General features: G+C 51.0%; 3 protein-coding genes across 3 annotated transcripts; all 3 read right to left on the bottom strand.

Annotated features, from left to right (window-relative positions):
• Nucleotides 1-402: 402 nt before the first annotated feature.
• On the bottom strand, nucleotides 403-2,590 carry N7458_008692 (S53 family peptidase; the record flags this gene model as incomplete). The annotated part of the gene is made up of 5 exons (XM_056912074.1): nucleotides 403-1,519; nucleotides 1,574-1,694; nucleotides 1,762-1,994; nucleotides 2,057-2,320; nucleotides 2,379-2,590. 5 exons carry the CDS (start codon nucleotides 2,588-2,590, stop codon nucleotides 403-405), a joined length of 1,947 nt encoding a protein of 648 aa, XP_056764900.1.
• Nucleotides 2,591-5,451: 2,861 nt separating this feature from the next.
• Nucleotides 5,452-7,593, bottom strand: fos-1 (sensor histidine kinase/response regulator Fos-1/TcsA; the record flags this gene model as incomplete). Its single annotated transcript, XM_056912073.1, has 1 exon — nucleotides 5,452-7,593. The coding sequence occupies one exon, from the start codon at nucleotides 7,591-7,593 to the stop codon at nucleotides 5,452-5,454; it is 2,142 nt and encodes a 713-aa protein (XP_056764899.1).
• A 1,142-nt stretch (nucleotides 7,594-8,735) lies between these two features.
• On the bottom strand, nucleotides 8,736-12,277 carry N7458_008690 (ankyrin repeat-containing domain protein; the record flags this gene model as incomplete). Its single annotated transcript, XM_056912072.1, has 6 exons — nucleotides 8,736-9,306; nucleotides 9,370-11,421; nucleotides 11,468-11,648; nucleotides 11,697-11,831; nucleotides 11,888-12,096; nucleotides 12,156-12,277. 6 exons carry the CDS (start codon nucleotides 12,275-12,277, stop codon nucleotides 8,736-8,738), a joined length of 3,270 nt encoding a protein of 1,089 aa, XP_056764898.1.
• Nucleotides 12,278-12,487: the final 210 nt, after the last annotated feature.

Genomic DNA, 12,487 nt, shown 5'->3' with positions numbered 1-12,487 from the left:
CTCCGACTCTCGCATCTTCTCCGGGCCGAACGGATTCCCTGCTGTCGGTTATATGCATACTCCGTACACGTGTCCAGAATAACTGGGCTCTTGATAATCACTAAATGATGCCGTCTGAGCCGGGCTCAGGGTCTGCGAGGCTGATAAGGTGGGAAGCAATGGGCATCTGGCTACTCCAGACATATACTGTAGTGCCCTAATTCCAAGGACCATAGTTGCGAGTCGCTCCTTTATTTAACCTGGTCTGTTTACCTGCTTTCTACATCCATTGGATTCTCAAAGGAATCGAGTCGAATCAATTAAATCGGGTCATGCATTGAGCTGGACTAAGGCATATATATTGCCAGCTATCTCTAATCATGTAATGGAGCGAGGACTCCCCCAGAGCTTCAACTGACTGCTCTACTGACTCATAAAGACCTTCAACAAAGCTGGGTAGTTAGGAGTTCCCATGCCCGTCACCGGATCCCAACCCGCCGCAGCACTGAATCCATTCGTGCCACAGCCCGCATTGGTACCCTGGGTCACGTCGTAAAAGGCCTCCGGATGGGCGTAGAGCACCGGGTTCACGAATCCCACGGTCGGCTTGCCGGCAGCCAGTCGCTCCTCGTTAATGCGAGTCAGAATTGATGCAAACACAGGAGCCGAGGCCGATGTGCCGCCAATGGAAGTGGGGACCAGCTTGTTGTAAATGACCACATTATCGCCAATAGCTGAGACATCGGGGTAGCCACGGCCAATTCGGTTGTAGATGCCCCCATTCGCGCCAAAGCTGTTGTTGTTGACACTCTCGTAGTATGGGTAGCCCGGATCCGCCTTGGAAAAGTAGTCGGCCACCGCCTGAGCCTGGTAGTCGGGTCGCTCGTAGATGTTGCTGAAACCGCCACCGGAGGGGAAGCGAGTAACGGCCACTTCCTGGTGCGAGCTGGCCGAAGCACCCATTGGGATGACGGTGGCACCGACTGCTGTCAAGTATGGGCATGAAGCAGGGAAATCCGGAGCGAAGACCTTGCCATTCTCGCCCAGGCAGTTGCTGGGTGTGGGATCACCACCGCGACCAGCCACGCCTGAATCACCCGAGGCCACTACAACAGACATACCCTGCATACCCAGCTTCATGAATTCGCTGCATTGGCGTCGCTGGTAGGCAATCGGAAGGTCGGCCTCGGCCGAACCATAGGAGATCGAAAGAACGGTGGGCTTCTTGTAAACGCCACACTGCAGGGGACCCTTGTAACCGCCAGGCTGGGGGTCTGGGTATGGCGGATCCAGAGGGGAGATCTCGCTACAGTACGAGCCATCGATGGAATCCAAGAAAGTGTTCAGGAATCCCTGGAAGGTGTAGTTGTTCTCATACACCATGTCATCGGACTGGAAGAGAATAGAGTTCTGGGGCCAGATGATCGGGTATGAGATTTGGAAGTCCAAGTCAGATTCGGCGCCAGCAGCAACAGCGGAAGTTGGGGCTGCTCCACCGTCAACACCCTGTAGCTTGGGGTGGGTGCCAGTGGGGATGTTGCTTCAATGATGGTCAGTTTCAAATCTGCTTGGTTTGGTAAATACAGATACGTACCTTGAAAAGGTAGCAAAGAAAAGGTCGAGGTCCTCCTGGGCATAGACATCGGCAATGCTTTCGAAGATGGCCAACTCGTTGCCGGGGGTTGCTGAAGTCCCCTTGGGAATGTTGTACATCTCTATCAAGGGTTGTCAGAAGAACCCTCTCTCTTGTCACGCGAAGGATGACCACCGAGCATTGCTTACTCTGGATACAATCGGGAGTCACAGCCAAGTCGCAGAGATCCAACAGACCCAAGCCACCGAGCAGTTCATCCAAGATGCCCTGTGCAATGGGCAAAATACTCACTGGCGTGCCATTGATGCGACGCTTGTCAAGATCACGCTTGTTGGTCCTGGAGACACCAGTCACCTCACGGAGGGCGATGCCAGGAGTGATAAAGTCGATGTGCTCCCGCACCGAATGAGGGACATGGTACCTAATAAAGTGGTTTGAGTCAGCCAATATTATTTGCATGCGCTAAGATATTGTCCAGCTTACTCGCGACAGGCAATGTGTGATCGACCGGTCTCAGCATGAGAGTAAAGATAATACTCCGCGTGCAGCAACTTCTCCAGCTCATCGGCACTGGCGTCGAACTGCAACCATTGTTTATTGACGGAATGGCTGATGCGGTCTACCGCAATGCCGGAAGATTCCAGCCACAATCGCACGTTGTCGACTGTATCCTGACTGGGTGCGAAGAGATCATGCACCTCGGCCTCCGTCATGTGCCTCCCATAGCTGCTAGACGATGGGTTGGAGCTTGAGTATCCATCGAGTCAGTCAAAGCCCCGAAGAACCTCAGTAAAGCGCAGCATACATTTCCATCAGAAGATCATGACCGCGGTCCAGATTCGACTGCGTCAATCCAATTCGCACGGGGAGCGTAGTTGATCCATCCAGCTTCTTGCTCTGGATCCAGGAATCGGGAATATATTCACGACGCTCATGAACTTCGTAGTCGTGGGGGGCAGGCATTGCCATGACGGCAGCCGCAGCTCCGAGGAGCAGCAGCATGGATGACTTCATCATGGCAGGAGAGGAGTTCAAAGACAGGGGAGAGAGACCGGTGTCAAGTCAGTCACTCCATACACAATGGAACAAAGAGTCAATCCTCGAGGTCGAACCATGTATATATATACCTCTCTCCACTGACCTCCCACTCGTGATTCCCTCCTTACTACTCTTTTCGTCAGACCTTATTATTGTTTCCCCCTGTTCCTGGGAGGGGAAAGACCCTACTTTCCAGCGTCAAACGAGCCACAAGCCCAGAAAACATCCAATGAACAGTCTCACAGGGCCACCGAATGCACAGGCTAAGCATGCCATGACCGCGGGTTCTCACTTCATGTGTGGAACGACGATCGGCGTGGCAAGCGGGTCTGGAGCGGGACATTTACTTTGAGCATCTGGGGTTGGTGGATGGGCTGAACTTGGGATAGTTACTGTAGTTAGTTAGTCACCTCCCCAGCTGAGTAAGAACAGTGGTCGATCGGTGATGCTTGGACCTCACGATGAAAGCCGGACGGGAATGAACTTGGCAGATTCGGGGCTAGGAAACTACTGTAGTATCCATTCTTCTTTCCCTCTACTTGGTCTATTTACGCTGCATCGCCCTGGCCGAGCGGCTGTGCGTAAAAGACAAAACGAGAGCCATCAATCTGACTTCGATCTGCTCGGATAAGATTGATGAGGGACCATGTGATGGCTCTTCTTTTGCCTCCTCTATTCTTCGATTCCATCTTCAATTCTAAGTTTGTGGTATGCATTCATCTGTGTCTTCGGATGGCAAACCGTTCGTGTGACCCAACAATTGGCGGAGACTAGCAGACTACTGCGGAGTAGTTTGTTGTTAGTATGGCCCCACGATGCAGAAAGCCGTGCTCGGCGGTATTCTGCCTGCTGTCTCGTGGATCAGATTGGATTTTCGAGAGGAAATTCCGTTGGGAGTAAGCTAGGGACCATCGTGATGCTCCTAGTTATGCTCTCGCTGCGTTGTGGTCCTTTTGGTCTCATATAGGAACAGTAGAGCATGTCTCCCTGGACGTTTACTCCATGTGCAGCCAGGATCTCAAGAGCTAAAAGGGGAAGCTCGTCAACAACCATGGTTAGCCACCTTCAGTCAGTGCTAAGTAGCCCACTAGAACGTGGCCGAGAGGCTTCCAAGTTCCAATTGCCCTCGAGGAGGGTTTCTTTGCCTCGGCAGAAACGAGGAAGTAGAGAACATCCCAAACTACGATTAACAATCCTTCTTGGCGTTGCTATTACTGTATTTACTCTTTCTTCATCACTAAGACACTCGCCAATCAAATAGTCATGTCGTGGCGGAAAAGCAACAGACTACTCTGTACGGTAGCAGTAATAATCAGAGCTCTCCATATCCCACAAGGAGCAGCTCCGAATTCTCAATGCTTGAATGATTATCATTGGCTATGAAATCAACAAGGTTTCCCTGAACTGGCTGACTCTCCACACCAACGGCTCCAAGTGGGGGCCATTGGACTCCATTTGGCAATCCACTGCTCCCATCCTCATCCGCAGGGTTTGGAATCCTTCTGGTCAGGCCAATGAAGATATCCATCACGTTGATCTTGATATAAGATGGAGCCTGATTCCCAGTGCTAATTACGCCATTCCTTACATGCCGTCTCTCAGAAATATGGGGAATGCCGCAGTGGGACATATCCACAGGCACCAGGGGGGAAAAGGGGAGACGCTACAGTACATAAGCGCAGTACCGTACGTACTACGGCGCCGAGCAAGCGGGGATATTCGGTGGAGGGGGTGGACGACGATCCCTTATCTCCTTTTGATTTTTGACTTTCCACACACAGAAAGATTGGCGGGTTGAGCTTGAAGGTAAATGATGAGACCCTTGGGATCTACCGAGGCGCATGTGCTCCGTCGGCGTCCTTTGGCTAGCTGCTGCTGAATAGAACACATTCCTAGCCCGATACAGTAACTATGCTCCGTAGAGACTACAGCGAGACTCGAAACTTGGTTCGGCACTTTTAACTAGGCTCTACTTTCCCCCGCATCACGAAATCCATGCCATTATTTCGGTCATGTGGACTGTTTTGTCTCGATACAAAGGCTGAAATGGGATTCATGTTTACTCAAATAAACAGGGTAGTATAACTGAGATGCTATGCCATATTAGCTAAGAGGCTGCAGTGTTCGCTTATCGACCAGTTCACGCCGCAGGCAGATGCAAGGAGAAGATCAATACCCCTTCGAGATTCGGCATGAGATGATAGGGGATACAAAAATAAGCACCAGTGGCGCCAGGGTCCCCCGTAGTGTCGACTGTCATCAACGTAAACAAAAAGCCAAGGAGCCACCAAGTTAGTCTATCGGCTATCATTATTAGGGACAGCCAGCGACGCTTTCTGTGGCGATCCTGTTCTCTCAGGGCTTGTTCTGAGCACGACGCCCCGTACCCAAGAGAGAGTCCAAGAGAGAGTCCAAGAGAGCCTTGAAGACTTCTCCGCTCCCCCTGCCGAGACTTGGTTTTGTTGATCTTAATCTGATTTTCCCAGGCAAAATGAGGTCGGAAAATCACAGGCCTTTTGGAAAGATTAAAGATTCGATTTGAAGGTGCCAATGGAAAATTGTTCGAACCTCTTCGAAATTGGCTGCATTCGCCATCATCACGCACGAGATATCACAGTCTCATGCATGATGCAGCATGCACGGTCTCGGTGTGGATTGGAGAGATGAAGATTGCACTGACTCCGTGCGATGCGTCCTCTGATCCTGCAGGCGGGGTAGCGCAAGGTGGTGGAGCTCAATTATCGGGGCGAGCTTGCGATCGTGAGGCGACCAGAGACTCGGCATCTTGATCGACAAGCACGAGGTGTGAAATGATTCGACATCAGATCGATAAACTCGAATCAACTTCCGCCAGCTTCAGGTCCGCACCATTTCCACAACATGTCAACCAGCTGTTGACGGTGCAAAGGCTTAGCAATGTAATCATTCATGCCTTTGGCAAGATACGTCTCGGCGTCACCCTTCAAAGCATTCCCAGTCAACGCAATGATGGGCACATCTACTCTCATCTGTCGAATCTGCTCGGTCGCCATCAGGCCATCCATCACCGGCATGTTGATATCCATCAGAATCACATGATACGCCAGCGGCTTTTGCTTGACCATACGCACAGCCTCCGCGCCGTCCCAGGCGGCATCTATTCTCTGGAACCCTAGGGTTGCCAGGAGTTTGATCATGATCGTCTGGTTCACCTTGTTATCTTCGACCAGCAGAATTTGTTTCTGTCCGGCGACCTTATGAAGGAGAGCGGAGGTGTCCACGGTCGTGGATTCTGGAGTCGATGGTTTGATGCTCTTAGGAATTCGGAGGGCGGGCCAGTCGATGCGCCGCATCTTGGCCCGAATCCAAAACACGCTACCCGATCGTTCTGGGTTGGCATGAAATCCGACGGCACCGTCCATCAATTCTGCGAGACTCTTGCATATGGAAAGGCCCAGCCCCGTTCCCTGATAACGACGTGTGGCAGAGTCTGCAAATCGCGTGAAGGGGGTGAAGAGCGTGTTGACGGCGGCCTCGGGTACGCCAATACCAGTGTCTTCAACTTGAACAGACACAATGTACGACTGAGGGTCATTCGGATCAACCGAGCATGATGCTTTAACATGGACGTAACCTTTCTCGGTAAATTTTACTGCGTTGCTCACCAAGTTTTGGACCACCTGCCGGAAACGCAGCGGGTCGCCTTTGATATTTTTGGGGAAATTCGAGGCGATAAAACTCTCCAGAACCACTCCAGGCTTCAGAGCTGGCTGGCAGTTCCGAATGACAGCGTTCACAATATTGGGTGCGTTCAGCACGTCCGTATTTAGAGAAAAAGAGCCGGATGACAATTTCGAGTAGTCCAGTACGTCATTGATGACTTGCAACAACATCGTAGTGGAGTCTTCCAAGATGGACGCATACTCTTGCTGATCATTTGTTAAAGGCGTTCTCATCAACATCGTCAAGGCCAGCATCATTCCGTTCATGGGAGTGCGCAGCTCGTGCGACATGTTCGCCAAAAATTCAGTCTTGAGTTTTGACGACTCTTCGAATGCTTCAATTAGGCGTTCTTCTGCGGCCCTGCGCTCCGTGAGATCGCGGGTCACTTTCACGAACCCTACGTGTCGGCCAAGCTGATAGATGGGTGTGATCATAACGTTTGCCCAAAAGCGAACCCCGTCCTTTCGATAGCGCCAACCCTCGTCTTCCACTTTGCCATCTCGTATACAGAGTTCCAACTCTCGCGCCGGTTTGTTCGCCTGGCAATCTTCGCGCCCGTAAAAGATGGAGAAATGCTTCCCAATGATCTCGTCCGCTGTGTAGCCCTTCAGAATAGCGGCACCGGAATTCCATGTCGCGATGTAGCCCCGAGTGTCTAGCATAAAGATTGCATAGTCCTTCACAGTGTCGACGAGAATCTTATAGGTCTCATTCAGGTAGATTTGTTCGTTAATATTGTGTTTCGGCTGTTCAGCTCCCATGGAGTGCGCTTCGAGCAGGACGTATATCAGGGTCTCGTCTTCAAATATTGGCGTCACTCGGAGAGAAAAGTGCATATTCCGTTGGGCGCGAACAGAATGAATGGCCTGTGGGGTGCGCGTGGTAATGGCAGCGCCCAGCGCGCCACTCAGCGACGCAATGTCTGGCGCCGGAACACTGCGCGGAGATAATTCATAGATGCTTGTATTCAAGAGTTCCTCTCGGCTGCGACTGAATAGAGCTAAATGGCTATCGGATGCTTCAATGATCCGAAGCGAGCCATCGAGCACGATTGTCGGGGTCGGCGTGTGGCGATAAATCCGGCTCATGGGGTCATTGGGCGTGATTGCAGGGGAACTCGACAGCGTCGTGGTAGTAGTCTCACGATCATGCAACGGAGGTCCTGTAACTTTGTCGGGCGTTCTGATCTCAGATTCAGCGGGCGGCGTAACGACCATGGCGAAATTGCCGGGCCGACGATCTTCGAGGTTGAGGTGCAGCATCTGCTGGTCCAGGACCATCTTGTTCCTCACTACCCTGCCACTCGGCAGGGTATGATAGGATCGAAAGGGGACTGGGGGAGAAAGACCATTCAATCATTGAAACCATCCGCTAGATCGGATCCCTGGAAGAAGATTGAAGGTCGAGACAAGATAGCGAAGAAAAGTTCCGAAACCGAATCACAGACTCGGATGGATTGTGGCGCTCCGGTCGCACGATCGCACGATCGCAATAATAAGCATGGAAGAGGGAAAGAAGACGTGGACGTTCAGTGGAAGATGCGGCGTGGGTCAGCCCTGCAGAGGGGCTTTCTGCGATTTAATTTCGGGATTTGCACGATGTGCTCTGCTCTCCACCAGGGAAAGCTTGCAGGTTTGCAAAACCGGGCAGCAGAGAATCGAGGCCGTCAAATACACAGCCAAGTCTGTGGAAGCGATTGGACGGGCGTTTCTACCGGCGGGGGTGGGGGGAAGGCTCGAGCCGCTATTCCGAATCTAGCGTGGGAAGAGCCAGTTTTGATCCAGCGAGAGAGATCTTGGTAAGGAGGGACGAGGTGGCGATGGTGTCAGTTACTTGAATTGCAGCGGATAGCGAAAAGATAAATGGGGGATATATCTGGCCCAGGGGGTATATGACGAGGTAAAGATGTCGAGAGATGGAAGAGATGTGAAAGAGAGAGGAGGATGCCAAGCTTCGAGGACCGGTATATGGCCACGCGATGACGGCATTCAAGTCAGGTGCTTCGAATACATCAACCAGGGCTAGCAAGGGACATCGCCACTTGAAAAGGCTAACTGTTGTGGACAAAGCTCAAATCATTTGATGATGATAGAAAAATAATTAGATATTTAATCAGGATAACTCAGTCTCTTGTTTACGCACCTTGCCAGAATGGAGATTCAGTATGCCTGAGAGGGGCCGACACTGGAGGATTTATGTAGCAAAACAGTAGTATGATATACGAGCCTCACAATTAATAGGCTCCTTATGATGTAAGAATTATGAGCATCGAATCAAGCATAATCAAGGAAAAATCGGGATTTCACCAGGCAGGTATTTTTTTTTCCCTGAAGCCCTGAAGATCTCCGGTTCGATTAACAGTGCCATGTCCTCCAGATGTACGCCATAGAAATGCCAACAATCACTCCATCGGTCCGTGTATTTACGGACCGAGATGCTCTTCTTCGTCAAGCCTTTGCCAGTCATAACGAGCTCTATCTGCCTCCGTCCACCCACAAGTCGACTTTAATAACTCGGCAGTAGCAAAATGGCCATTGCTTTCGGCCAGTTTCACACTCCGGACAAACTGCACTCGACCAGGACCATCAACCTGGGCGCCATGGTTAAGGAGAAGCTGAAGTGTATCAAGGTGACCACGCTCTGCAGCCCCTTCCATGGCTGTCCGCCCAAAGGTGTGCGAGCTTGGGGCATTGACGTCGGCGCCATGGTGCAGAAGACGGCAGACGACTTCAATATGACCTTCGATAGCCGCAAATTGCAATGCAGTGGCCCCCATACTTGTTGCAGCGGGCTGATTCACTTCGGCTCCTTTCTCCAGAAGCAGCATGAGAAGCTCCACATTGCCGTTCTTTGCAGCGATCTGTAAAGGGGTCTTGCCCCCGACGCCAGTTTCGATCTGGTTGATTTTTGCACCCCTCCGAAGAAGAAGTTTCACCATGTCCATATTCCCGGCGTTTACCGCGAGTTGCAGAGGCAGCATCTCGGTGTTCACCCTATTGTGGATGTCAGTTCAGAGACCGGATCGCTACTCGGAGTCCTCCATAAGATGCCCATACTTATCAGACAATGCGGATGTCTCCAACACACCCTGGTTCACACTTGCACCAGCTTCCAACAAATCCGGTACAAGATGATAATTCTTCCAGAATATGGATGCTGTGAGGGCGCGGCTCTTGTCCTCTTCGGACCAAATCCCCAACTCCAGGAGGAGCTGTAGTGTAGAGCGGTCGCCCTTTGAGGCTGCGACATGTAGAACCGACGGCGCAACTTCTTCGGCTTCCAAGTGCCACCAGCCTGAATTTTGATTGGTGACTTCTTCTCCTTCATCTGGAGGATCCGTCATGTATACACGACCTTTTGGATCAATTCCAAATTTGAGGAGGACCCGGACAAGATCAGTTCTTCCCCAAAGAACTGCCATTCCTACCGCAGTGGGCGCCTGGAAAGGAGTCGACAACATTTTAAGAAATTGCCAAACGACACTGTCGTCGTCCGTTAACACTGCTTGCCAGACAATTGCATTGAGTTCATTCTCGCCAGCCTTTGCGCCTCTGTGGATGAGGGTTTGTGCTAGATTCAAATTGCGTCGTGTCAGGGCTGCCTCCAGTGGAGTTTGACATTCGGGTAGCCCCAGATTGTCTAACCAATAGTCGAAACGTTCAAGAAAACCAAGTCTCATCTCGTGTTGATCCACACCACGGCTTAAAAGATACTCTACCAATCCGTCCTCTTGGCCTTTGAGGATGGCACAGGTGAGTATTATTTGACCATTGTTGGACAGGATAGTCGGAAGGAATTTGATCGCCTCCAGACAGCGTGCTGTTTCCATGTCTGGGATGTGTGGAATGCGAAGGTCTTTAGGGGTAACACCTGCAATTTTGAGGAGCTTGATGAGCTTACAATTCCCTTGTGCAATGGCTGCGCCAAGTGCGCTATCTGGGAAATCGTCGTACACATCATCCGGTGGAGCTTCTAAGCTCAGGAGGTCTATTGCAGCTGAAAGATCATTCTGCTTGATTGAACGAAACAGCTTGAAGCTATAGCAGTCTCTCACAGCCGGCCAACCAACAACCGCTCCTGCAGATACCAGGGCAAGATGCAGCTCGAGGTTTTGCTGAGCCAAAGCTCTCTCCACGAGCGTTCTTTGGTCGGCATCTCGTGCCATTAGAAAACTGTCAGCAGCCTGGACAGCGACACCAGTTTTCAAAAGGAATTTGGTTGCCTCTTCCTGACTAAAAGTCACGGCGAGTATGAGAGATCCGATCATATTGTAGGAGAGAGTGCTTTGACCTCTCGCGTTCATAGAAGCATCGAGAAGGATCTGCATCATTGCAATGTCTCCTCTCTTGGAAGCTAGACCAAGCAAATCGGTTTCGAAATCAGGGCAGTCGCTATCCAGATACGTCCGTTGGGCCGCATATATATTCGCACCATGATCGATCAACAGCTTAGCTGCTCCTAACTTGCCTAGGCTTACAGCAAGGCCGAGAGCTGTGAAGGTTGGGCCATTTGCTCTATAGCGTCGAACTCGTGTTTCGAGGTGAGGTCGAGATTTCAAAAGTACACGAAGAAGTTCATCTTCACCAGAATGCTCCCTTGGAATTTGGCCACTGGAATCGGAATGATCTCCCATGGCCTCGATAGCGATTTGGAGTGCAGGCTTCCATTTAAAATCGTTAATGTTGGCATGGAATGACAGTAAAAGGCGAGTCAATTCAATGGAAACCTTTCTGATCTTGACGTCCGCAGCAAACTCCAAGGGCGATACCAGTAACTCCTTGCCAGATTGATACGAGGTGATGGGAAGGTCGGGGCTCACCCCAGCCTGCAACATCATCTCGACGAGCCTCAACTCATGCAGTCGGATTGCAGATTGGAAAATTCTCTCTGAGATAGCATGGGCGGACGGCTGCGCGGTTGATAATAGGCGTTCAAATGAGTTGGCACTAGACAAGCCCGAGAATTCGACAAACTTGAGAACCCGATGATCCTCTTCGGCGAGACATTGCTGTCGATCGGGGCTCTCATTTTGTGTGTGAATAGACAGTTTGTTGGAGAGCAAAAACATGGTGAACCGGAGAATCTGATCCAGGTCATAGTCGGTTACACTGTTGATACAGTCAGAATCGCGGAACACGAGTCAGTAGAGTCTACTTTGGTACCTGCCCTTCACAAGCTCGTGAGGATGTGCGGTCCTCGTTGGTTTTCTTTAAGCCGATAAAGTTGAGGAGGTCCGAGTTCAGAGCATGCATGAGTTCTTGATGTATATGTGGAAACATATGCCCGATAGTGTTCGCCAGTGATGCGGTAACAGTAAGCGTCCCCGAATGGCCCTCTGTATAATGTGAGTTTGGGACGATTGAACAAATTTTCGAATGCTGACCTGAGCTAAGGTATGGCTGGAAGGCATAATTGCGAGAAAATTCCCTCCACGGGAGATTTGCGGTCCATTGCAGTGGCTCCATTTTTGGTTGGGGGGAGCAGACCACCACCCCTGGAGGAGCTTCTGGAGATGTAGCTAGCGTATGTTAGCACTTTGGTGACAACATAAAATTCTAGTGGACATAGAACTACCTTGGCGGAACCTGTCCATTGTTGACTGATATACCTGTCTTCGGATTTCACGTTGAACTTTGCACGGGTCTTGGAGTTCCCCATCGATGAAGACATCAGTTTCTCGTCCTTTTCGTTTCTTGGACTGATGGTCAATGTATATCCATACGTTCCGTCCATGCCGTTTCCTGACGTTCCATTTTCGAAACTGACTCTGATATTGGTTGGCCCTGTGTGGAGTCAGAGACGGCTAACCTTGGTGGCATGGATCGCAATGTGCATCTCTTACGTTTTACGGAAGTTGTACTCGACCCGCATAATTCTCACCAGTTCTTCGAGGGTGATATTCCCTTTGAGATACAGACGCTCAATCTCGGGCCTATGGGCCTCCCAAGCTGCGTCGTCGTCCATCGGTAGGATTGTTGAAAGTGATTTCGTTAACCTGAAACTCCCCTCGCCAGGGGAAGTGGTCGGTTATTAGAAGGCAAAGGGGTGGAAGTCATGGTGACCTCTTCGTTGGGTCTTGGGCTCCACGAAATACGGCTTCGCCTCAAGCCCCATATTATGCGTGACGATTTGAGCTGTCTCCAATCAGGACCAGAGTTGCGATATACTTCAACT

This window comes from Penicillium daleae, assembly GCF_028827525.1.
Source record: "Penicillium daleae strain IBT 16125 chromosome Unknown utg000007l_segment0_segment0, whole genome shotgun sequence".
In the NCBI taxonomy this organism is placed as follows: Eukaryota; Fungi; Ascomycota; class Eurotiomycetes; order Eurotiales; family Aspergillaceae; genus Penicillium; species Penicillium daleae.
The sequence above is the reverse complement of the archived record's forward strand: the minus strand, read 5'-3'. Positions and strand labels throughout refer to the sequence as shown.